Source organism: Orcinus orca, chromosome 4, assembly GCF_937001465.1.
Source record: "Orcinus orca chromosome 4, mOrcOrc1.1, whole genome shotgun sequence".
NCBI classification, from domain to species: domain Eukaryota; kingdom Metazoa; phylum Chordata; class Mammalia; order Artiodactyla; family Delphinidae; genus Orcinus; species Orcinus orca.
Genome location: NC_064562.1, coordinates 50,295,067 through 50,320,766, shown reverse-complemented (window position 1 = coordinate 50,320,766; position 25,700 = coordinate 50,295,067). Strand labels below are relative to the sequence as shown.

The following is a 25,700-nucleotide window of genomic DNA, read 5'->3' as shown; positions in this document are numbered from 1 at the left end:
GTTACCATCGGAGACCGGGAATGTGGAGTAATGATGAAGAGGAACTTGCATGCTTTATCCCACATGCATCTGCAGGTTATGAATCTTTTACAGTGAATTGTATTATACATTTCTCAGCTAGATTAATAATGAAAAATAAAGCTGCTGGGTCTTGTTTTCTAGCGTATACTCAGATGATAGAAAAAAGTAGTTTATTTTATAACAGAAAGGAGGATGAGTTTGCTTCTAGTTTCTGGATAAAATTACAAAAGATGATATATTTGGAAGACAGAAAGAAGCCCATAAACTAATATGCAAAGTGAGACTTTGATGGTAATTGGCTCCTATTTTATCCTCATACTCCAAACGAATCCCAATACTTATCAACGACCAAGATAGGAACATCTGCTTTCCTTGGCAACCGGAAAGGGAAGTTAACTCTCTGTTTCGAGGGCCGCATACTTATGCTTTCAGATACACATAAAGTGTCTATAAGGCCTCTAAATTGCATTATAGGAAAGGCAGGGCATATTACATAATTATACAAAGAAAATATGTGTAATATTTCAGTCTAGTTCTTCCTAAGTACAGTATTAAATATGTGTAAGGGAGATGGATATTGAGAAGGGGGGAGTGAGAGTGTGCAGGGATGCTTAAAATGAAATTTAGCAGGAATTTGACTCTCCTGGCATTTATCTGGGTTGGGCACAACTTGACCACTCTTACACATATATTACCACACACCCTCACTTCCCCCATCCCTATCGTTTTTCTCCTTACTGGCCTTGAGGGAGTGTGTATAAAAGACAGCAGGAGACTGTGAAAGCGACTTAGCTGCAGACTCCCAGGCTAACAGCTCTAACTCAGTCTTTTCTGCCATGAGCCTCAGGGGCAGCACCACCTCCTCCTGTACCAGGGCCATCCCACTTCCTGTCCTGCAGGTGTTGCTGCCGATGTCACTGCTCCTGACCACGCTGGTTCCCTCCACCACTGGAGAACGTAAGAGAAACTTAGGGAAAGCTGAAGGTGGAGTCTGTTTCCCTGCACCTGAGGCTGCTTCTGCTGCAGCTGTATCTGGGGGATGGACTGTCCTGGTGCTCCTGGGACTAGAGAAAGGCATTATATGAATAACTGTAAATGGAGGCGATGCACTCATGTGCCAGGAATTCTGCTAGGGTACTTTACTAAAGGTTTACCGATCAGACTCGCAATGGCCTTGTGAGAGAGGTACCCATCAATAGGGAAGATCCTTGAGATAATCATGACCACTCATAGAATCACACCTTCTACCCTAGCTAAAAGTATGGATAGAAGGCTGTACATTGAACTTCGCTGCTCATGTGTGAAGACCACTTCTGGCATTCATCCCAGTAACATCCAAGGTTTGGAAGTGATCAGGGCAGGACCCCACTGCACCAAAGTCGAAGTAATGTAAGTCTCTGCTTCTGCAGTATTGCCTCACTAGGGAAGCCCTTCACCTCCATCCCTACCGACACTGTTGGATCCCTTCTGATAGTGTGCCAGGATGCTCTCGGATAATTCTATTCTCTCTTGCAGAGCAATGTTGAAGAATGGGAAGAAAATCTGTCTGGACCCAGAAGCTCCCAGAATCAAGAAAATAGTCCAGAAAATATTGGAAGATGGTGGGTCAGCTGCTTAATGTTTTCACTTTCTGTCAAACGATTTTATCTCCCAAGAAGGATAAAAGTTTGAGGTCTTGGCTTTCTAGAGTTCTTATTTATCCAGGATACCAAGTAATACCGTATGAAGCTTTGGATGTGTTTTCCGTTCTGTTGCAAAAAGTCACATTTTGTTCTGAGATGGCTGATTAATAGATGACAGAGAGAAAATGAAAGTAAGCATGGCTAGGGTGTAAGATAGGCTCAAGGATGCATTGTACAACAGGGGGAATAGAGCCAATATTTTGTAATAACTGTAAATGGAAAGTAACTTTAAAAATTTTAAAGTTAATAAAAAAAGAAAGTAAGCAAGGCTAGTTTCAAAATACATGGTTTACTCCCCAACTCTTGGCTAAATGTGGTACTGTGTTTTGCATTTCCTCTTTAAAAATTTCTTTCCAAATACAGCCATGTTAACTTATCTTGCTCCTCTGTACTCTTAGACTAGATGTGCCCATGATGATTCCATAATGGTCAGTGATATTAGGAACCACACAGGGCCCAGCATGGAACACTTGCTCAATAAATGTTTATTAATATATTTAGGCACTTTATATATTAATAGTGTTTTTCATTGTCTTAGTCCTAGGATGTCTTGTTTCAAAACATTCTCTGAAAGATTTTTCTAATGTTTATTTTAGCCTTCAAATCCTAAAAATAAAGCTGTAGAATGTGAATCTTGTAAGCAGTGGTTATTGACTTTAAAGTGGATATATTTAATACCAGTAGAGCAAAAAATATATGATGGTATATGATATCATATATATTTTTAATAATCTATGATAGTATTTTCAATAACAATAATAACAACACAGATTCTACTTGGTGTTGAATGTTTTACCTTGACATGCTTGTACGTATTTGCATTTACTAAATATCTAGATGGTAACCATTTCAGTATGAGAATCAGCCTTGCAAATAAACACGATAGAGAATTTAAGCTTTACCAGGCTACTAACTGTTAGTTTACAATCAACAGAACTTTCTTTAATGTCTAATCTCTTTCATTTACACCCATGCTATTCTTAAAGAAATATTAATATAAAATCAAATTTATTATTGCTTTGTTGTCGTATATTATTACTTTTAACAGAATTATTAGGGAAAAAAGACTTACGTTTTTATTTTTTTAAACTTTGGTATTTAACAATATGGCCAACAAAAGTCACTAGCTGATGATACGTGCTATTTTTAATGTACTATAGTAATAGCTAAACTTTATTAATAACAATTAATATTATGAGTTATATTAATAATAAGATTAATATTCAAGACAAAATAATTGTTCTGCATGCATTACAATTAAATAATTGTAAAGAATTTAATAATTCTTACAAGATAGCTAGGATCTGGTTAAGAGCACGTCCTCTAAAGAGAGGGTAACTTAGTCCACCACTTGCCAGCTGTGTAAATTTGGGCAGGTTGCATAACCTCTCTGTGCCTAAGTTTCTTCATCTCTAAAATGGCATAATAATATTGCTTATCTCATAGAGTTGATGTGAAATTAACAGTTAATAAATTCAAAGTGCTGAAGATAATGAATGTCACACAATAACCCATATGTCAATGTTAGTTAGTATTTATTATTATTACCATTAGTGTTATAGGGAAGAAAAATGAAGTTCAAAGAGATTAGGAAATTTGCCTCAGAATCAGATAACTAAGTAGGTGACAGAGTGGCAATTTGAAACTATGCTCTTAACCACATACCATATCACTTTGCTTGATTTTTCTTTCTCTAATTAAGAGATTACATTATATATCACATAATGTTATTGACACGGAAAATAGGACTTGATACATAAATAGCATACTGCACATACTATGATGGTTATAGGAGAAGATATCAGTTCATCTATCCCAAACTGCACATGGACCTTGGGGAGCACTCATGTATTAAGCACATAGTTCACAATCTCTGCATTATTAGGTTTCCTTTTATTTTCTCCTCACTATTATAGGTTTAATGCCTTAGACGCTTTCTCTACAAAATAAATACTTTTATTAAGTAATAGTTAACAAATAACATACACGAATAAACATGTAATAAATAAAGCAGTAAATGGTGACTGCAGTCGTGGTGATCAGTTTTTCTCCAATAATTTAAAATAGCTCAGCATCTCATTCATTTCTCTAGTGGTTTCCTACTAAAATCCAACAGGGCCACCTCTTGAGACATGACACAGTTTTTACACTAGGCTAATACCTCCTGCATAATGCATATGTCTCTTACTTTTGTGTGCGCATATTGAATTATTCTATTTAGATGCAGAGAAAGAATGAATGAATTGTCACTACTCCCTGGGTTCCTTTATACTGCAAATATTGAAATCTGTGGGGTAAGGTTGTACAAATCCAGTATGTTGCCCATCCATACGCCAAACCACCCCTCCTATCCATTCCCTCTGGGCTAACCCAATTTGGGATCTCAAGTTTCAGTTCCATACACATGTATGACTTATACATGCTGTACCAGCCATTGCACGGATGCTGGATATTCAAAGACTGTAAGTCACAGAGACTTGCCATTGAAGAGAGTACTGTCTGGTGGGAGAGGCAGACAGGCTGACAAATAATCACAACCACAAGTTCATATAGAGGTACGCTCCAACTACACAAAGAAACAGACACATGAACACGTCAAAGCCTCATCGTTCTCATTTTCAACATTTATCATCTTCACTAGTGTAGTACTTTATACTGAGTTCCTTCCAGGGAGCTAGAATAGCGATAGACAGTACTATATCTCACCACACGGGGCTTTCCATTTAGGAAGAGAAACCATTTTAAACACATTTAGATATATATGCATGTGTGTGTGTATGTCATATATTTGTGTTTGTATGAGCTGTGAGACATAGGAGAAGCAGTGGGTGTTACAAGACAACAACAGGGAAAACAAGTAGCTTTAGCTGTCGGGGAAGGCCCCTGTGGGGAGGTGATATTTAAGCAGACACCAGAAATATGAGTAGAACTAGCCAGCTGAAAAGACAGGTGGTGGGAGAGTAAGAGAAAGCACATTCCAGGCCCAGGAACTAAATTCCATATCCCTGCAGAAATCTGGTCCTGCTGAGCATTAAAAGGTCTGCTAGGGCTTCCCTGGTGGCGCAGTGGTTGGGGGTCCGCCTGCCAATGCAGGGGACACGGGTTCGTGGCCCGGTCCAGGAAGATCCCACATGCCGCGGAGTGGCTGGGCCCGTGAGCCATGGCCGCTGAGCCTGCCGGTCCGGAGCCTGTGCTCCGCAGTGGGAGAGGCCGCAGCGGTGAGAGGCCCGCGTACCGGAAAAAAAAAAAGAAAAAAAAAAAAAGAGGTCTGCTAGTTCCATGCAGTGGGCTCCTGAGGCCCCTCACCACTGTTAATCAGTGTGACAGGGAGCCTCTGGCTTTGAGATGAGGGCGTGCTTTGCCCTGATCAAGAGCCAAAGTCATTCTTTTTCAGGGAAGGGAAGATGGTCTATATTGATCTCTGGACCTTTTCTGTGCAGGATTCTGTTGCATCTTTTACACACTCAACTCCCAGGTGCTCTGTGTCCTCCCGAGAGCTTCACTACTCCCACCAACGGTGCAGCCCATCTCACCCTGTCACTTGTACTGGCCAGGTGGCAGCAGGCACCGGGAGATATGGCCTGAAAACTCTCCTTGACCTCTCTTCTTCCTGAGCAGAATGGAGAAACATCCAGGTAGCAATTTCTATAGAAAGTGTGCATCCAAACATTACCGTTACAATTTTTCTCAGAATAAGAGGATAGGTGAGGCTAACTGAGCTTGCTTCCTAGAGTATATTGGGTGATGGTTGGTAGAGCCAGGTGGATCCCATTCAAGAGACTGAGGAAACTTTCCGCATTCACGTGAAATTTGGAACCAAGTCATCACCTGGAGACCAAATTCAACTCTTTAGTAGCAGAAAACAATGACAAACGGCACATCTGGAAGAAACGCACCTGCCAAGCTCACTCAGCGGTAATCAACAAGAAACTTTACAATGGTGTGTTAGTTTCTGCTTTGTAACAAAGTGCGTCAGCTATACATATACATATATCCCCATATTCCCTCCCTCTTGCGTCTCCCTCCCTCCCACCCTCCCTATCCCACCCCTCTAGGTGGTCACAAAGCACCGAGCTGATCTCCCTGTGCTATGTGGCTGCTTCCCACTAGCTATCTATTTTACGTTTGGTAGTGTATATATGTCCATGCCTCTCTCTCGCTTTGTCCCAGCTTACCCTTCCCGCTCCCCATATCCTCCAGTCCATTCTCTAGTGGATCTGGGTCTTTATTCCCGTCTTACCCCTAGGTTCTTCATGACCTTTTTTTTTTCTTTCTTACATTCCTTATATATGTGTTAGCATACGGTATTTGTTCTTGATGAGGCAGTTGAGGGTTGAGAAGGAAACAAACTTTCCTGCTGTACCAACTGCAACACGGTGACTACAGAGAACTCTACTGTTGCACATAACCAAGAAAACATACATTTTTATAAGGTTAAAGTACCGTTTCTAACTGCACAAATGTGCATGTATTATATGAATTCAGGGTGGCGGTTGGATCCTGCTCCCAGCTCCCAGCAAGACTGCTGATCCCTGGCCTCTTTTCCTTTTGCCCTAATCTTGGCTGCACAGTGCCCAACTCTGCAGAAGTGTCTCAGCTTCCGCACCGCAGTTCTCCATCCTCAACCCCAGGCTTCCGACGAAGTCGACCCACCGCGGGTATAAAACGGCCTGAGAGTCTCGGGAACCACCGGTCTGCGGAGCGCCAGCCCGGGCTGCCCCTGCGCTCTCGGCTCCTGCTGGCATCTCTGCGACATGAGCCTGGCAGCTGGCACCCGCGCCCCCGGCCCGCGGCCCAGCCCCGGGTTGCTGCTCCTACTAGCCGTCGCTCTCGCCCAAGGTAAGAACTGAATGAAGCAGGGCCTGGGGGAGGTCGGGGGCGGTGGGGAGAGAGTGCTGGAACCCCCGGGGCTGGGGCGGAGTCTGTACCCGTCTCGGTTCCCAGCTGTGATTGACCGAGCGCGGCTAAGAGCGCAGGCGCTGTGCCAGGTGCTGCCCGCTGCGCTCTACCACCTGGACAGTCAGACACTTTCTGAGGGAGGTCTGGTTTGTGGATGAGGAAGTGAAGGTCAGACGCCACGCCACGAGAAGATCCCTAAGGTACCTCTGGCTATTCACAGAGTCGTCACTCCCCACTGTCCCCGGCCCACCCGCAGCAGACTCTGAAGGTGGAGCTGGAGACCTGCGCTGCGTGTGTGTGAAGACCACCTCTGCGGTCCATCCCCGGAGCATCTCCAGCCTGGAGGTGATCGGGGCTGGACTCCACTGCCCCAGCCCCCAACTGATGTGAGTCCTTGCACTCGCTTCTTTCGTGCCCACCCTCTTCTCCTCTCCCCTTCCCTACCGCCCCTCTCCACCCGCCTCCCGCCAGCCTAATCCCAAATTCAAACCCAAGGACTGAAAGGCGCGCCTCTTCTTTCCCTGGCAGAGCTACGCTTAAGGATGGGAGGAAAATTTGTCTGGACCCGCAGAATCCTCTGTATAAGAAAATAATCAAGAAACTTTTGAAGAGTTAGCTCTTAAATCTGTACTTTTGAAGAGTCGGCTGCCTAAATCTGTACTTTTGCTATATAAAGTGTTTCTTCTTTTTTTTTTTTTCGTTTTCAATCTAACTGCGGAAAAATCATCTGATGATTTTATTATCCTTGAAATTCTACATAAACAAAATAAATGAAGTTGTGGTATAGTCAATATTTATTAATAGAGGAAAGAAATAATGTTGACATATCACAATTTCATATAAAGAAAAATCTCCAGAATTTTAAGCAAACATATATTGTGAAAGAAGGTTTGGTTTAATAAAAACTGGTTTTACTTGGTGTTGTATGTTGGCTGATATATATTTGCATATTTCCAGGATTGTATTACTTAATAACTACTTATTTACATAATAATGTCATGATTAGCTTTGCCAATAAATATTAATTGCACTTAAGTTTTCTGGGCTGCTTTTTTAAAAAAAAATAAGTAAATAAAGTAGACACTGCTTTTACCTCCTTAATATTTATACTTTACCCCAGTATAGAAAATTAATAAAAATGAAACTAGAATTCTCTACTACTTAGTGGAAATATACGGATACTTTCCAGAGCATTACATTAAAATATTGTACTTTTTATTGATCCTTTGATAATGCTGACATTTAACAAAAATGAAATGATGAAAACGGTTCCTGTACTTATGTTACCGCCTGTAATAAATCCCACATTTGGCAAACTTACAGAATTGGTTCTTATTACATTCCATTTATATACCATGAGTTTTGCTCTAAGCATGAAAATGTCTTTAATAGACTTTTTCCTCAGTATTCTCGGGTTCAGTAAAACCTTATTTGCAGTTTACCACTGTTCCATGAATCTCTTAACATTGGAGATATTGAGATTGTGTGTTAAACAGCTGTGGAAATTAGGAGAGATACAGGTTGTATTTTCATTTATGCTTTAAGAAGACACTACTATACTTTAGGAAGAAAGGATGGCATTGAAAGTTGGGTGTGTTAGTTACTTTGCTTCTGTAACAAAGTACCACAAACTCAGTGGCTTTAACAGCACAAATTTATTATCTCACAGTTCTAGACATCACAAGTCCAAAATGGGGCTTACAGGCTAATGTCAAGGTGTCCTCAGAGCTGCATTCCTTCTGGAGGTTCTAGGGGAGAATCTATGCCCTGTCTTTCTCAGCTTCTAGAGGCCACCTGCATTCTTCAGCTCCTGGTCCCTTCCTCTATCTTTAAACTACATCACTCCAACCTTTACTTTTGTTGTCACCTCTGACTCTTCTTCTTATACCCTGCCTGCCTCTTAAAAGGGGCCTGTGATTATGCTGCGCCCACTTGGATAATCCCACTATACCCACTTGGATAATCTAAAATAATCTTCCCATCTCAAGATCCTTTCACATTTGTGAAATCTTTTTTGCCATATAAGGTAACATTTTCACAAGGTTCTAGAGGTTAGGATATGGAAATCTTTATTCAACCTAGAGGGCAAGAAGGCAGAATCTAGTTGAGGCAGGAGAAAGCTACAGACCTTTACCCATGAGCCAAAGTCATTTCAACCTAAGGTGGCAATGTTTGTGTACAGGGAGGATTAGACTGCTAAGAGAAAATGGAGAATGTCCATTTCAGTCTCCTTGGGGTGGGAGAAAGGGAGGAAGCTTTGAGATAACAAACTACTTAAATAGACGCTATTTATAGAGGCTTATGAAGTGCAAGAGTATCATCTAAATTTTCACAACCACTTTGCACATCAGGTAACATTATTCCCATTGTAGAGTTGCAGTAACAGTCTCAGAAAGGTTAAGGCGTCTCCCAAGACCAGTTTGCTAGAGGGTGAGCAGATCAGTCTGACTTTCATCTCCCTGCTCTTGCCTTCATGTTGTTCTGCCTTTCACACAAGTTAGTGGCATGTTAGCTAGTTCTTCAGAGAGGAACTGACCCAAAAACCAGCTCTTGGAGGTGGTGTATGAATTTGCCAGGGGCAAAGGGAAGAATGAAACTGCCACAAGATGACAAAGTAGAAAGACACAAGATCATTAAGTCCTCAGGATGTTTACCATTCTGCAGTATGTCTGTGGGGATGGGTCTCCCAACTAGTTTTCACCCATTTGGTGTTTTTCACTTTCGATCCACCTCGTGCACCTTCACCCAAATTATCTTCAAGGTCCAAAGTTCTTATCATGGCACACAAGGTTGTGCTATACTCACTTCCCCTTTGTGCCTTAGTTTCTTCATCCATGAAATGTGGATGAGTGTCTACTTCATAGATTATTGTGTAGACTAAGAGGATGATGTATGTGAAACACTTGGCATAGTTCCTCATACATAGTCTGTGCTTAAAAATTAGCAATGATTAATTGTTACTATTGCCTTCTTTTCTTTTTTTTTTTTGCTTTCAATATTGTTCTTAACACACAATTCCAGTCAGTTTGGAGTGTTGAGTAAGGCATTTAACAGAGTGATTCTTGGTGATAAGTAGCAAACAAACAAACAAAAAGTTGCAATAGCAATAAAAGTTTCTCAAACCAAATGAACTTTGGAAAAGAATACATTGAAATTGGCTGTGAATGGTACAATACTTTTTTGCCTGCCTGCATCAAACAACATACTTAGTTGGATTCAATAACTCCTAGGTATGACTCAAAGGGCCAAAGGACCAAAACAAATTGTGCAAAGTCAACTAATGTTGGTGCCTTGTAAATTCTCCCTTCGGAATTACCTTGGCTAACCAGCCGGAGAATGCTTTCAAGTGGTCGCTTTTATCAGCAATGGCACTGGGAGAGGACTTTCCTACCAGGAAAAGTCTAAATTAGAGAACAATTTACTGTAGCTGCCTGCTGTTCAAACATTCATGGAGTGATATAGATTGAATGTACGTAAACTTGAACTATTTTTTCTTTCTTTTTCTTCTTCTTTTTTTTTTTTTTGGCAGGAAGTAAGTCAGCAGAAAATGTCCCCAACCAAGTGCTTACTGCACAGTCACAGGCCTTATCAACAAACAAAACCACCAAAGTGTATTTTGCTCTGGGACATTCTTCAGTATTTTTCTAATTTTTGCTTCCCCCCCCCCCTTTAAGGTCTTTGTGGTAAAAACAGTTTCCTCTTCAATGCATAGAGTATTGAGGTCTTAGTTGGTTATAAAGATATATTCATATTTTTTTCTCATTACAAAAACAATGAATACATGCTCACTACAGATAACTTAGAAATACAGAGGAAATAAGGAGGAAACTTAAAAAAAAAACCTTTAATTTCACTACTCAAAATGTTCTTTTCATTTTTTAAAATATTAGTCATTTGATGTAGTTATGAGGTGAACTGCTGATTTTCAATAAAATATCACTGTACACAATCATAAAAGGAACACAGTAATTACTTCATTGCAATGAAACTAGTTAGTGTGTATTCTTGTTCCAATTTTGGTTAATAAAATAAGTTTTTACTTGGCCAGAGAAATAATATCAAACCCATGTGACCTGGTATCTATTTATAGATTTATAGGTACTGTGTATGTATGTATTCACTGTGTGTGTATGTATGCATGTATAGACACACAGGCCTAGAACAAGTTTAAAATACAATACTTATATTTGCTTTATCAACTACTGTGTTTTGATATTTTATTTTCTATACTTGTTACAGAACTTAGGTTGGGCTTCTTGCTGCTCAAAAGCCAGTATTTGGGAGGCAAGTGTTGGTTGGAAAAGGAAAGGTTGCTTTATTCAGGAGGGTTGCAACCTGGTGAGAAGGTGGACCTCATGTCCTAAAACCAACTCTGAAGATTCTGCTTGACCATGAAAGGTTTTAAAGGGAGAAAGAATCATTTGGTGAAGGGGGTCAAAGTCTTCATTATCTTTCACTGTGTGCAGACTTTCTTTCAATTCGTTGGTGGTGAGGTAGCAGGGTGGTGTTTCAGGAATCTTGTACTGAGTCTGAAGTTACCATCCTCCACCTAGGTGAGGGCCTTAGTTCCTGCAGAAGAACTCAAAGGTATTTTATTACATATATTCCTTGAGGAGGAACCAGAACGCTGCCACATGACTGGACTATTGTTTCTTGACTGCTCCTCCTTTGTTTCTGCATCCCTTCCCTTTCCTGATAAACAACTCTTTGAATCTGTCCTTTGGAGCTTAGGAGAGGTCTAGGAGGCTGAATGAAGCCTATTTCCTACCAGCAAGAATCGAGGGCATGGATGGGACTTCCCTGGTGGTCTAGTGGTAAAGAATCCACCTTCCAACGCAGGGGATGTGGGTTCGATTCCTGGTCAGGGAACTAAGATCCCACATGCTGCAGGGCAATTAAGCCCACGTGCCACCACTACCGAACTGCACCGCTCAACGAGAGAGCCCGCGTGCCGCAAACTACAGAGCTCATGCACTCTGGAGCCCGCGTGCCACAACTGGAGAGAGAAAACCCACACGCCACAACTAGAGAGAAGCCCGCACACTGCAACAAAAGATCCCGCATGCCATAACTAAGACCCGATTCAGCCAAAAAATAAAAAATAAATAAATGTTAAAAAAAAAAAGAATCGAGGGCATAGAAAGGATTTGTACCTGGGACCCCACCACAGGGTGCTGCTCTGTTTCATACTAGCCTCTCCTAATTATCCACTTAAAAATAAATGTTGGCCACAAGCCTATAATAAAGTGATTTCATAACCCAGTGATGGATCATATCTTGTAGTTTAAAAACATTGTCTAGTCCTTTGATTGAAGAGTCAAGTTTTAACATTTCATGTTGGAGTCCGCACTCTAATTAGTGCTTCTCAAGATGCTTGGCTGGTTAGTAGGGGCAGAAAGCTCAGGAACGGCAGGACAGTTAAGTCTCCTTACCTCAGTCTCCAGGCCTGACTCAGGGATGGAGTCTTTGGGAATGCCATAAGAAGCAGCTTTTGAGGGGAAGATGTAACACCAAGTAGAACATTATCTGTATTGTTGAGATTCTATGTCCTTTACAGCTGGGTGCCCCTACTTAAATTCACTGCCCATCCTGCTTCAGCTATGTGCATCTTAGTTTGGGGTCTAATGCAAACTGAACTGAGGGCCAAAAGTACATTGATTTCTAGGACACCTTGGGAAAGAAGCAAAGACATTCGATAAATTTAATAGTGGTTTTATAATTATTTCTTCTTCCTGTATGGCTCTTCCTTATCCCTGTAGTTGCTGGCTTTAGCCCAACAAGCTTCTGAATAAGACAGTCTGGGTTCCATCTTTTGACTCTCTGTGACCCCGAGTTTCCTCAGTTTTCTCATCTGCCAAACAAGGGCAGTAATGCTCACCCCACAGGACTCTGGAAAGGAGTAAATCTCACTTATAATTGGAGCCAGCATGGGCCTGACTCAAACTTCGAACCTAGTAAGTAAAAGTTACTTTTCTCTGGAGTTTTACCCCTAGAACACATATCATTTCCAAATGGCCACAATCCTTGAGCTAAGAAGCAACCCATTAAGAACATGGTCAACAAGCTATAACCTCCCCTGAACAGAACCACAACTCAACATGTGGGCGCAGGTAACTAGTTAAGAAAAAATGTTTAATGTGATAGACTCAAGCTGTATTTTCCCTTCATGGTTAACAACTAAAAGAAAATCAAATAACAAAACAATATTTATCAACCAGAATATCTATAAGATTATAAAATCCACAGGACATAATGGTGATTGAAAGCCTGGCTTAACTGTGTATCTAAAACAAGGAAAAGAAATAAACTTTGGGTATGACCTTGTCAAATATTTATTTCTTTGCTTAGGCAGACACAACATGGGGATTATGCTATTAGTAGCCTGTATTGTGGTGAGGGTTAGTAAAACTTGAAAGCAGGGCAGTCAGTGAGCAGTGTTGGAACAATCAGCTCTTATTTATTAGCTGTGCTGGAGAAAGAGTCTTCTTTTTGTGGTAATTCTAGGGATGATGATAGGGTCTCCTGGAAAAACAGGAGTAAAGCAATTTATACACATCTCCATTAGAATAACAATTAGACTGCACTGTGATTATTTGTTTATCTGTTTTCCTTCTTTAGATCAGGGAATAAGGGTCATGCTTATTAACCTCTCTTCATTCCCACTTCCATAAAAATGCCTGACGGAGTAGGTGCTAAATAAATGTTTGTCAGATATTAACTACATGAAACAATAACGCAGTTAGTATTAAGATGTAATACTGCAGCTGGGTGCTGGATAAGGCACCTTGCCAGCAGAAAATTGGTTGAACATTAAAGAGTCTCTTCCCAACTTTGTTAAGCTCAGAGATTTCACCAAACTATCCACAGACATTGTAACATACTCATGCATTTGCCCAATAAGTGATTTATATGATTTTTTGTTGCTGTTGTTAGAGTCACATTTGTAACTGTTAAGGAATCTGCTTAGAGTTCCCCTTATCTGTCCATCTACACCCTTCAATCACACACAGATGCTATAATATGTGCTCATTAAACATTTGATTATAGATATTCACATTCAGTGCATAATATACACATATGTAAAATACACACAACAAAGCCATACTTTCTCTACCTCCACCATAATTTCCACCATACCTAATTGGTGGAAATTTCTTTAATGTTGTCATATTTCTTTAATGTTGTCAACCACTTCGAAAATGTCAGTCAATGAACTAGCTCAGTCATACACTAGCAGAGTCCCTCCTTTGAAATAAGTATCTTTCAGAATCCTCTGCCTCCAAGATTATCTGAGTGTATGGACAGAGCCCAGAAGGTAAAAATAAAAACAAAAGTATTTCTGGCTAAGAAACTGGGAAATAATGAACACTGGAAAATACTGTGGACATTATGCTCAATATCAAGTTTTTATGATGATTCATAATTTTCCTAGTTGAAATCTGTATCTTTTTGCTATGCATGCTATTTTCTTTTGCAGTTTATACATTCATCTCTCGACTTCCTAAATTTTGTTTCCATAATACCATAATGTCATAATGATGTTTTTATCTCCAAAACAAATTCCTTAAAAACCAATAGTGGCCTGAAATCATTTATTCATGTATTATTTCAACAAACATTTGTCAAATCCTTAGTATGATTATGAACCTGACTCACACTGAAGATGGGGATGGAAAGAGAAATAAGATATGATAGCTTCTTTGCAGAGTACATAGTCCAGCATGGGAACATGTAAACCACAATGTGATCTGTATCCAAGGGCTAAGGTAAACACTTAGATGTGTTATGAGATTTCTAATGGAGGTGACACTTGAAATGGCTCCTGAGTGACAAGGGAACCTCTGGTGTCTGAGCCATGCCTATCCTCCTGCTCTCTATACATCCGTGCCTTGTTGTTAAACACCAGGTTAAAACAAAAAAACGAACTGCTTATTTTTGTTCTCAGGTCATACTGCACTGCTTTCAGCTTCCATGCCTCTGCTCACTTGGTCCTCTTTGTCGGGAATAGGTACTCTACCCACTCTCCTTAGGTAGTACCCTCCTCTAGCAAGTTTTCTCTGACAGCTCCCACCCTTCCAAGAAGGGGAGTCAGATGCCCACCCTCCTCTGAGTTCCTATAAAGCTCGGTACATTGCTGGGTATCATGGAGCTCCAGACAACTTCATATCTTTCCGTTATGCTTCCATAGGCTGTGTTTGGTAGTGGCCAAGTCTGGTTTATTTTTTTCCTCTTTGTAAACTAATTTAGAACCTAATTTAGTTCCTAGCTTATGAGGGATAGATAAATGTTGAAGAGATAAATGAATACACAGATTAAATAGAGTTACTTGTGTTGGAAAGTTATCTGTAGCAGAAATGTGAAAGATGGATGGTATTAAGTCAGACTATTTCACTGGCAAGAGGCATAAATCTAATTTTAATTTAAAGAAAAAGAACATCTGTTGGTCTACATAATGTCCATGGATAAATCAGAGCCACCTGGTAGACATAGGTGCCCAAACAAGGTCCTCAGTGATTTGCCCCATTTCAAGTGCTTTCCTCTGGGCCAACTTCATTATATGGAAATCTCTCCCGAAGCATTAGCTCATGTCTAAGACCCATTTTACCTGTTTAGAACTCCAGGAAGAATTAAGAACTTCTTTTTCAATTGTTTCAACAAAAATTCTAGAGACTGTTTCTTATTTGCCCAGGCTTAGGTCACTTGCCCTTCTCTGAGCGTACAGGGGTGGGCCCTGATAAGAAGGGGCTGAGAAATAGGTCATCCCATATGAACCCCATGCACTGAAAACAGAGTAAATCTAGGCTGTGTTACCAGAAGAAAGAAAAAGGGGAGCCAGACACGCAGTCTGTGGGGAGACTGAACAGAGGCTGACCCTTGATGTGTTTCAGGGCAGGATTTCCCAAATATGTCACTTAGGCATATTTATTATTTTGAATTAAAATAACTTGAAAAGGGGCTTCCCTGGTGGCGCAGTGGTTGAGAGTCTGCCTGCTAATGCAGGGGACACGGGTTCGAGCCCTGGTCCGAGAAGATCCCACATGCCGTGGAGCAACTAAGCCTGTGAGCCACAACTACTGAGCCTGCGCGTCTGGAGCTTGTGCTCTGCAACAAGAGAGGCTGCGATAGTGAGAGGCCTGCGCACCGTGATGAAGGGTGGCCCCCGCTCGCTGCAACTAGAGAAAGCCCTCGCACAGAAACGAAGACCCAACACAGCCAAAAATAAATAAATAAATAAATGTGGGGTTAAAAAAAAAAAAAGGGAGTAGATTGTTCTATTTAAAAGAAATAAAATAAAATAACTTAAAAAAAACAGCCAGTACGAGGACTTTAGGACACTCTTTTGTCTCCCTGAAAGCAGGAAATAAATATCCCATGTAAAAGGTACCCTTCCTGCACCAGGTGAAAAAGAGACGTCCTTATCTTGAGAGTTAGAGAATCTAGGGCCCAGAAGCCTGTATAAACAAAACTCATTCCTTCTTCACTAATTTACTACCCCAAGCCCAAAGCCCTGTGTCTTGTTCATGCTGCAAAAACGGATTGTCATATTGTCTAAAAGGTATAAAAGCTGCCTATTTTGGTCACTTCTTTGAGGCTTATATTTTTATGGCCTGTATGTACGAAATTATATTTGTTTTCCTATAGTATACCTATTTAAAAATTGTTACTCAACTCTCTGATTTCTTCCACTATTAAGAGTTTTGCTCTGTTAAATTAAATGATGAAATTTTATTGAGTATCTAGATCATTTCCAAATAAGATAAAATATAGAAACGGTGATTATTGAAACTAAATGTGTCCACTTTTGGCTTCTTATTACAGAATAACTAAAGATATTTGGTCTTTTAGTAACCATGTCTTGTGCTACATTTAAAAAATTGTTCTATTGTGAGGAAGCGTATGCTATTAAAAAATGTAAAATGCATTTACAGATTTGCCAGTCTAAAGAATGCTGGTATAAGAAAGCATTCATAACTGCTTACTTCTTAGTCTTTACTAGAAATCAAGGTTTCTAAAGGATAATAATCGTAATTAATATATGCAATTAGGGCTTCCCTGGTGGCGCAGTGGTTGAGAGTCCGCCTGCCAATGCAGGGGACATAGGTTCGTGCCCCGGTCCGGGAAGATCCCACATGCCGCAGAGCGGCTGGGCCCGTGAGCCATGGCCGCTGAGCGTGCGCATCCGGAGCCTGTGCTCCGCAACGGGAGAGGCCACAACAGTGAGAGGCCCGCGTACCACAAAAAAAAAATAATGGTAAAGGAAACACTTCTGTATGCCAGGAAAATAAGATGCGTTTTTTGGTTAGAAAAGGTATGAAGACTGAAGATGCAATTTGTGGAGGAAAATAAAGTAATTTTGCCCTAAAGTAAAGCTGATTATTTCAGAATGGGAAAGAGAAGAGACAAACTAAAATGAACACACAAAGTTATAGAAGGTTTGTAAAAGATGAATCTTAGGAAAGGAATTTTATGTGTGATCAAGCTGGATAAGATTAAATGAATTTATTATAATTGTTTTAAATATAAACTTTAAGATCAATAGTGTACTATGTAAAACTGGAAATTAATTTTCTTTCATCTGCTAAGAGGACAAAGTTTTCTTTGACTATTGCTCTGCTCTTGATAAGACATTATGAAAGGCTTTTCTTTACCTTTTAAATGATCTGCCTAGAAAACAAAGAATGTGTGTTTTTTCAAAATAATCTTCTAGGTTTCATGTCGTCTTTACCATTGGTCTTTGATTATTTAATAAATCAAGTCTTCCAAATATTGAAACAGCTAAATTTTGTTCAGAATTATGTAACCTTCTAGATTTGCCTTTGAAATCTGTTACTGTTACTTTGGTTAAATGAATAATGAGGTACTGTTTCATGATGACCTGTGATCCTTTTTGGTCAAGTGTCAAAACTTTTTGATGTTTTTGACAAACTTCCTCAAATCAAATTCTTAGTAAAATTTTTTGACCTCAACCTAACTTTGGGATTTTCCAGAGGTCCCCTGGAACATCTTAAAAGATTCTTTTTCTCTCCATATAAAAATAGAGAGGGAGAGTGAGAATGAGAGTAGAGAGAGATTACATTAATTATGCTTATTTGGTACATTAAATTACATGGAAAGCATTGCTAAATACGTGATGATAAACCTTCTTAGGTTAGATTGTATGGGAGAATGTTATTAATATAAGTGTTCTAGAAATTACCTGAAATTCCAAAGAAAATCTGATATATCCTGGTATAGTGTTATTGTAATTCTAATTATCCTAAAATATTGGTGTCACAGAAATTACTAAAGTTTCATGTCAATTGCATCACACTAAACTCTCATCTGCTCTTTAACCGTTGCAATTTTTAAGTCTTTTCTCATTTACAGTTACTGTTCTACTCTGATTCTTTGGCAAAAGTTTTCTTGCAAACGTTTTTCATCTTCAAAGAAATTCATGGAAAGGACCCTAACAAGTACTCTAGAATACATGTTTCTGATGTGTTTATGAATATACCATCTGAACTGGGTAAGAAATTACAGAATTCTAAAACTAATGTAAGGAAATCCATCAATCTTCACAAAACATTGTGGTGAAGGTACAGCTTTCTTTGGAATATTGTTTGGTTTAAGGATAACTATCTCTTTTGGGGTGCCTTAGTAGTACTGGGCCACACATTCTGCCGAGAGGGCTCGTTTAATGCCAAGTAACTACGTGAAGTTAGGCTCAAGCTCAAAATTTAGAATAATGAAGGATAAAAGGGGAAAACCTACCAGACTGATTAGCCAAAGAACTTATGGTTTCACCAACTTATTTTCTGTTGTTTCTTTTATTTTTTGTTTTTAATTGTGGTAACATTGTGTTAAAATACAATTTGCCTCTTAACCACTTTTAAGTACACAATTCAGTACCTTCCTATTGCTATGCAGTCTCCAGAACTCTTTGAGTTGCAAAATTGAAATTCTATAACTATTACAGAACTCCCCCTTCCTCCCTCCACTCAGCCCCTGGCAAACTCCATTCTACTTTCTGTGTCAGACTTTGACGAGTCTAGGTACCTCATGTCAGTTGAATCACACAGTATTTGTCTTTTGTGATTAACTCATTTCACTAAGCACATTATCCTCAAGGTTCATCTGTGTTGTAGCATGTGACAGGATTTCTTTCTTTTTTAAGGCTGAATAATACAGTAAGTCCCCTGAAGATGTGAACTTTCAAAGGTGCGAACGTCTGTTCGCATGTCCAATCACATAAGTTAGTTCACGTGTCTGGCATACGTTGCCATGTGCGTGCATCCTCTACAAGTGGTTGTGCTTTTGTGTACTTTACTGTACAGTACTGTATAGAGTACAGTCGTACAGTATCTTTCTTTCAAGCTAGATCTGCAAGAGGACGACTTCATTGAATTCCTTGCTGTGTAATATGAGGAGCTTACAAATGAAGACCTGATGGAATCGGAGCCCCTGAGAAAGGACGAAGAGAGACAAGAGGAAGAAGTAACTGAAGAACCGCAGAGGTTCACATCGCAGGAAATGGCAAGGGGATTTTCTTTATTTGAGGAGGCACTGTTAGTTTTTGAGGCACAGGACGGGAACTTAGAATGGTACAGGAAGGTTGCAGCAGCCATTCAGAATGCAGTCCAGTGCTACCACATCATCTATGATGAGAAAAAAAGAGCTGCTCCCCAGGCATCACTGGATCATTTCTTCAGGACGGTAGAGAGAATTGAACCCAGCAAGGAACAGGAGTCTGTGCCATCAATGTCAGGCGTGAGTGAAATTAAAGCTTGCCCTCGTCTCCTATTGCCGATGGTCCTTCAGCTCTACCATCTCCCACCCCCTCTCCCTCCTCCAGTCAGTAACGCTTCTTGCCTGTTCACTCGATGCCAGCCCTTGTATGCCAGCTGTTGTACTGGACTACTGTACTGTTCAATGTACTGTAAGAATAAAAATGTTTTCTTTAAAAAAAAATTACAGAATCCTAATGAAGAAAAAAAGAAAAACTGATGGCTTCATCAAACTGCGAACAAAATATCAAGATCAACAAAATTGATTACCTGGGGCTGAATGAACTGAGAAGAATGATTATAATTTTTATGATTTAAAAAAAGTATTGCTGGTTCTTTAGTCTTTTGTTTTCCAGATATAAGGAAACCTTTCCTCTTAAGCTATCTCTGACTTACAGAAATTTAGTGAAATATCCTTTTGTGAACAAAGATGAAACATTTCTTTATTTCTCCCTACCTGATTCCTCCAGAATTAAGTGACCTTCAGTGAGTATTTTTATTTTCATGGCAATATAGTTATTAGCCTGAGTTCACTGATATTCCATTCTCCTCGTAACACAACACAATTGGATCCATAGGTTATTTTACCAAGGCTTCGACTGGAATGTCATATTTGGGAGAGATGTCCATTGACTCAGATATGACCAGACAGCTTTAAGGTTGAATTTTGGAGCCAATAAATTTCCTTGAAAAAATCTGCCTGGTACTTGTTTACAGGGTTCACAGCAGCTTTACCAGGTAAGAAGGACACTCCCTGGCAGGTATAGGAACCTCAAGATATAGTGGGTGCTAGAGAAGAGATGAACTAACCTAAATCTGTAGGTATGGAAACCTGATGGCAAGTCTTTGCCTTGGCTTCCTAGCCTCAAGAGGCTTTTGAAAAGTCCTATCTGAGATTCCTTATGAAAACTTCCAGCAAAGCAAGCATAAAAGAGCCTATATGGCAAATCTCCATTCTTCCTGATCTTATGTAAAAACCAGGCCAGGTTTATTGAAATTAGCCTCAATTTGCAAACAAATTAGTTTTATTAGTGTTTATCTTTGATAAAAATTAGAATGTCTACAGAGAGAAAAATGATGTTTCTGTAATACACCTTTAGGGATATTAGATTCTAGTTCCGTTAATTACATTTGAGATTTCCTTTTCTACCTGTAAACCTGTAAGATCCTGAATTCCTCTAGTTTCCTTCAATATCCGGCTACAACTATCCAGACTATCGTTTCCAATTTTTCTCCCACCTTTCTGACTTGAAATCATTGAGAAGTAAAACTGCCTTATTCCAAAGCCACACAAGGGAGTTCCCTCGTGGTCCAGTGGTTAGGACTCAGCGCTTTCACCACCGTGGCCCGGGTTCAATCCTTGGTCCGGAAACTAAGATCCTGCAAGCCTCATGGTGCAGCCCAAACACACACGCACACCCTGCCCCCCAGACACTCACACACACGAAAACCTCAAAGCCACGCAAACTAACGTTGGACAACCTGATATAAACTTCAGAGGAATCACCACAACAGCTCACATATAAACAGTCTTCATGCCAGTGGCTGTGTGTGCCACTTAGAAAGATCACCAGAAACATTCAAACCGTAAACAAGGGAAATCTGTCATGGTGTCATTGCCTCTCCTCAATCTATCTGAAGATGCTCTGAGCCTGGCATCTAGAAATATTCTCAACTAGCTACCCTCAAAACTCAGAAATTGGTTTACAATTTGATGCAATAATTAACTGTTGTTTTTTCTTTTGTGTCCTTATTAATGTCTTATTAATTACCTTATTTCCCACATAATAGAGACCTAACTTTGTGAGCCCAGCTGCATTACCACCTCCTAAAATGAGACACAGATGTTTAACTGAACTGATCTATTTTCAATACTACGAGATTCACTGGCATATTGATTATTTTGAATTAAAGTTTATTAAGAAACAGCTGGTGCAAGAAGGATACTCTGACCCTCCTTTGTCCCCTGGAATGCAGGAAATAAATTTCCCATGTGAAAGGTACTCTTCCTGCACCAGGTGAAAAAGAGACATCCTTATCGTGAGAGTTAGAGAATCTAGGGCCCAAAAGGCTGTATAAACAAAACTCATTCCTTCTTCACTAATTTACTACCCCAAGCCCAAACCCCTTTGTCTTTTTCATGCTTCACAAATGGATTGTTACGTTGTCTAAAAGGTATAAAAGCTGCCTACTTTGGTCACTTTTTTGAGTCTTATATTTTTATGGGGCTCCTGTATGTACGAAATTAAATTTGTTTTTCTCCTGTTATTCTGTCTTATGTCTATTTAATCATTAGGCCAGCCAAAGAACCAAGAAGGGAAGAAGGGAAAAGTTTTCCTCCCCTACACCTTGATGCCTGTACACACTAATGCCATTTGCCTGTAGAGGTGGAATGGATCCAGGAATTTAATATCATGTTTTAACATCTTTGTTTTTCTCCCCTTAGAGCCAGAGTCATTACATCAGACGAGATCATTCTAGGGTAAATATAGATGGAAGTTGAGAGGGAATAAGTTCTAACAGCAAGCTTGGAGTAGAGTAAAGCGACACTGCCCATATCTTCCTGCCAATCGGCATGGTTAGTTGGTTAGTTTTCAGGATGGAGCAGTGTCCCCTGGAGCTAAGGTTTCCCCTCAGAAAGCAGAGCCTGAGTCATCAGCCTACCATGCAGGCAGATTCATTTGGGGGAAATTATCCCTATGTATGGGACTGGGTAATTGGGAAGAGTGAAATAGGAAAAGAGGGTGTGGCAGGGGTTCAATCCTGTTAGGTATCCTTTGAGAAGTCATGTAGAATATCTGCCTAAAACATGAAAGAGGGGGGAATACTTAGTGCCTGCTGTTCCCTATTTGGCAAGCGACTTTTCAGTGCAGTGACAAAGAAACTTTGGTGCAGAAAGCAGAGCTGAGGCGAGGAGCTGTAAGTTCACATCTGCTTGTGGCTGGTTGCTGCAGCAATGACAGCGGGCCTACAAGACGCGAGCATCCTGGATTTTACGCATTGTCGATTCCAAAAGATTCATACCGATTGCAGGGAAAATGGAGTTTCACCACCAAAGCTTCCATTTTAAAGCTTATTCCATTTCATTAACAGTCATCGCTTGTGTGGGTTTAAAGATTGTGCACAAAAAACTGGTCTTCAACTTTTGCAAAAGTAATTGGCTTAAAGAAGCACTTGCTCAAACAGGAACATGAATTTGTTTATTGTACTAGACTAAGCATTCCTTTGTGTATAAATATTTCTGCACTTTTGTTGATGAGGATCTCATGAATTCAAATGGCATATGAAGGAGAAAAGAGCAATGAAAAAAGAAATCTTTCCTTTTTTACTTCATTTCCAAAAACAAGTGATTTTGATTGTCATCTTCAGGAGTCAAATTCTACATGATCTACAGATGTTGGCTACCCCTTGACATGCTTCATTTTTTTTTTTTTTTTTTGGTAGTTCCAGTAGATAAACTGGTGAATACTTTCATTTACGTCAGTTTGGGCTTGCGTCTGGAGACCATTACAGCAAACACTTTCTGTTTTTCACCAGTTACAAGAAATAGATTTGCACAGCATGATTAATGCTGAAGACAAACTATTTAAGCCTATGAAACATGATGATGTGTCCAAAATGGGGCAGCAGATACTTTGGATTTTCATATTTAAACAAATATGAACTCAACAAAAACTTAATTCCCTTTCTAGGAAGCTACCAGGTAAAGCATGCATGTCCACTGATTTCATTGTAGTGGTATTCTACTTGATTTAGAAAAATAAGATTTTTAAAAACTTCTGTGTACCCTTCACGCAGTTTCCCCTATTGTACTATTTTACATTACATGGTACATTGGCCAAAGCTAAGAAACCAATATTGGCACATTACTACTAATGAAACTCCATACTTTATTTGAATTTCACCAGTTTTCCCACTTACTATCCTCTTTCTGTTCCAGGATTCAAACCAGGTACCACACTGCACTTAGTTGTCTTGTCTCTGTACTTTCCTCTGGACTGTGACAGTTTCTTAGTCTTTCCCAAGTTTCATGATTTTGACATTTTCGGAGAATGCTGGTCAGCTATTTAATAGTCCCCAATTTAGGTTTGAAAAATGTTTTTCTTATAGTTGAACTGGGGTTATGAACTTTTGGAAAGAATACCAAAGAGGTGAGGTGACCTTCTCATCACGTTATATCAAGGGTACATGATATCAACCTGACATCACATTGATGATATTAACCTTCATCATCATCATTTGGATAAGGGAATGTTTGCCAGATTTCTCTATGGTAAAGTTACTATTTTTTCAGAATTGGACACTTTAAGAAAATGTAACAGGCTATATCAATGCCACAGGAGAGAGTTATGCTGTTAGTGAAACCAAACTATGGAGGTATATGAGTTTTGTCTGTGTTTGCATTTTAAAATAAAAAAAATTGAAACATTCAGCTAGTGGAATGATAAACAGATTTTTAAAAATCACTCCTCTCTGGAAATTTTTAACCATATATCATAGAGCATTTTTAGCATAGCACAATGGTTAAAAGCCATTCTGTCTGGGTAAGAGACCCAAGGTTCAATACCTTAGGGAAGTTCCTTAACCACTCTGCACCTCAGTTTCCTTATTTGTAACCTGAAAGTACCACAAAGATAATAATAAATACTCTCACAGAGATGTTTGGAAGATTGAACAAGTCAATATTTATATAACTCTTAGAAGAGAGCCTGGAATTTAGCACAAAATGATTGTGCTGCATCTCGGAGTGGGTACAGAGGTTTAATAACTTGCCAATGGGATATGGCAACTAAATAAAGGAAGCAGCCTCTTTCATATTTACTCAGAACCCTGTGTGCTCTTCTAATTGGTCAGCTACCATGTTTGCTGAAGAAAAAAGCAAATTTTCAGTGACTTGTTAAAGTTTGTTCCATAGACAAAAGCTAAGAGAGATGAGAGGAAAAAATAATCTCTTCCTGCCTTTCTAACTTTTATAAACTTTAGAAACTCAGTCTGCATTATTTATGATTAGAAAACAAAACAACATATCTTAGAACTTTTAAAGACTAACTTTTGTATATCTGGGCCAGTTTCCCATGAAATCCAAAAAACAATTGATAACAAGGGGAGAGATCACACAAACTGTCAATTATTCCTGAGCTTGTCACCATATTTTATAGCCTTTAGATTATTTTTCATTTCCTACTGCTTAATACAAATGTTAATATCCCTTTAATTTCCCCGGTGTTTCTCACAGGATCATCCTGAAAAACACTAGAGTATTTTTAAAGACAGTCTTTCATTTTAAAAACCTTTTCCAATAAATAAGGTGCGGAGTCTTTAATTCAAACTCCTTTCTAACAGATGAAGTGATTGAAAGTAAGACTACAAAATAAACCAATGATAGGTCTCAAAAGTAAAAACAACGACAACAAAAAACCCAAAACCCAACGTAAGTGCATCTCCTAGTAGAGTGTAGCTGTGCCTTCCTTTCAGAAAGCCTGATTCAGAAATTTTTTAAATATAAAGAGAAAAATTGGGGAGTGAACTTTTCCATTAACTTTTTTTTGGTTTCTTGGATATAGAAGGATTCACAACAGGTAGAGTTTCTGCTTAGGTGCTGTTGGAAAAAGCTATTTCTATTTATTTAATAAACTTTTATAAGGCATTTAATCCCTGCCGGCTCTCACACACGTTGACTCATTTCTCATAACCACCGTGGGGTAGGCAAAGAAACATTTAACAATGTGCAGGTAATAGGTGGCAACTAAATGCAAGCGGCTTCGCTGCAGGCGGGGTGGCTTACTGCGGGATCCAAGTTCTCCCTCACTGAGCTGAGCTGCCCAGAGCCCGGGCCCTAGACACCCATCCCTGGGCCAGAGGCCATTTCTTTCTCCTCTTCCCACTCCCATGATACTCCGTGTCTCCAAGATGTCCGAATCCAATCCTCTAGATTTAATGTTAAGTCAATGCTAGAGCTCTAAAACTTCTGATGAAAAACTAGTAAAGACATCAGGTGAAGAGACTGAAATTCCTGGTCAGAAAAGAGAGGCATGTCACTGTGTCAAGAAAAAGGAAGACCAACACTGAAGGTCCCCCTTCAGTGAATGGAACGGTGTTTCACGTGTGATTCGACGTTTCATGTTTCAGCCGCGCACATCCGGAGTAAGCGTGCTATGCAGCAGGTACCCACTCCCTGGTGTCCATGTGCTATTTTGTCCAAGGACAGAACCAGAAGAGGTGACCCCGACTAGCCCACCCGCAGCTTCAGCGTGGCCACCAGTTCCATATTCTTAGATCAACTCAACCCTCCATACGTGGAAAAGGAGGTCTGCAGGGAATTTTGGAATTCCAA

General features: G+C 39.8%; 2 protein-coding genes across 2 annotated transcripts; both read left to right on the top strand.

The window, feature by feature from the left end:
• The first annotated feature begins 768 nt into the window (after positions 1-768).
• PPBP (pro-platelet basic protein) lies at positions 769-1,692 on the top strand. The gene is made up of 3 exons (XM_004283552.4): positions 769-978; positions 1,275-1,410; positions 1,537-1,692. The coding sequence occupies exons 1-3, from the start codon at positions 858-860 to the stop codon at positions 1,637-1,639; spliced, it is 360 nt and encodes a 119-aa protein (XP_004283600.1). The 5' UTR covers positions 769-857; the 3' UTR covers positions 1,640-1,692.
• Positions 1,693-6,375: 4,683 nt separating this feature from the next.
• Positions 6,376-7,637, top strand: LOC101285751 (platelet factor 4). The gene is made up of 3 exons (XM_004283587.4): positions 6,376-6,542; positions 6,823-6,988; positions 7,131-7,637. Exons 1-3 carry the CDS (start codon positions 6,458-6,460, stop codon positions 7,216-7,218), a joined length of 339 nt encoding a protein of 112 aa, XP_004283635.1. The 5' UTR covers positions 6,376-6,457; the 3' UTR covers positions 7,219-7,637.
• The last annotated feature ends 18,063 nt before the right edge of the window (positions 7,638-25,700 follow it).

Coding starts and splice junctions, on each gene's coding strand:
- LOC101285751 (XM_004283587.4), top strand. CDS start 6,458: ATGAGCCTGGCAGCTGGCACCCGCGCCCCCGGCCCGCGGCCCAGCCCC. Junction 6,543..6,822: donor AGCCGTCGCTCTCGCCCAAG/GTAAGAACTGAA, acceptor GGCTATTCACAG/AGTCGTCACTCCCCACTGTC. Junction 6,989..7,130: donor TGCCCCAGCCCCCAACTGAT/GTGAGTCCTTGC, acceptor TTTCCCTGGCAG/AGCTACGCTTAAGGATGGGA.
- PPBP (XM_004283552.4), top strand. CDS start 858: ATGAGCCTCAGGGGCAGCACCACCTCCTCCTGTACCAGGGCCATCCCA. Junction 979..1,274: donor TCCCTCCACCACTGGAGAAC/GTAAGAGAAACT, acceptor CTTCTACCCTAG/CTAAAAGTATGGATAGAAGG. Junction 1,411..1,536: donor TGCACCAAAGTCGAAGTAAT/GTAAGTCTCTGC, acceptor TCTCTCTTGCAG/AGCAATGTTGAAGAATGGGA.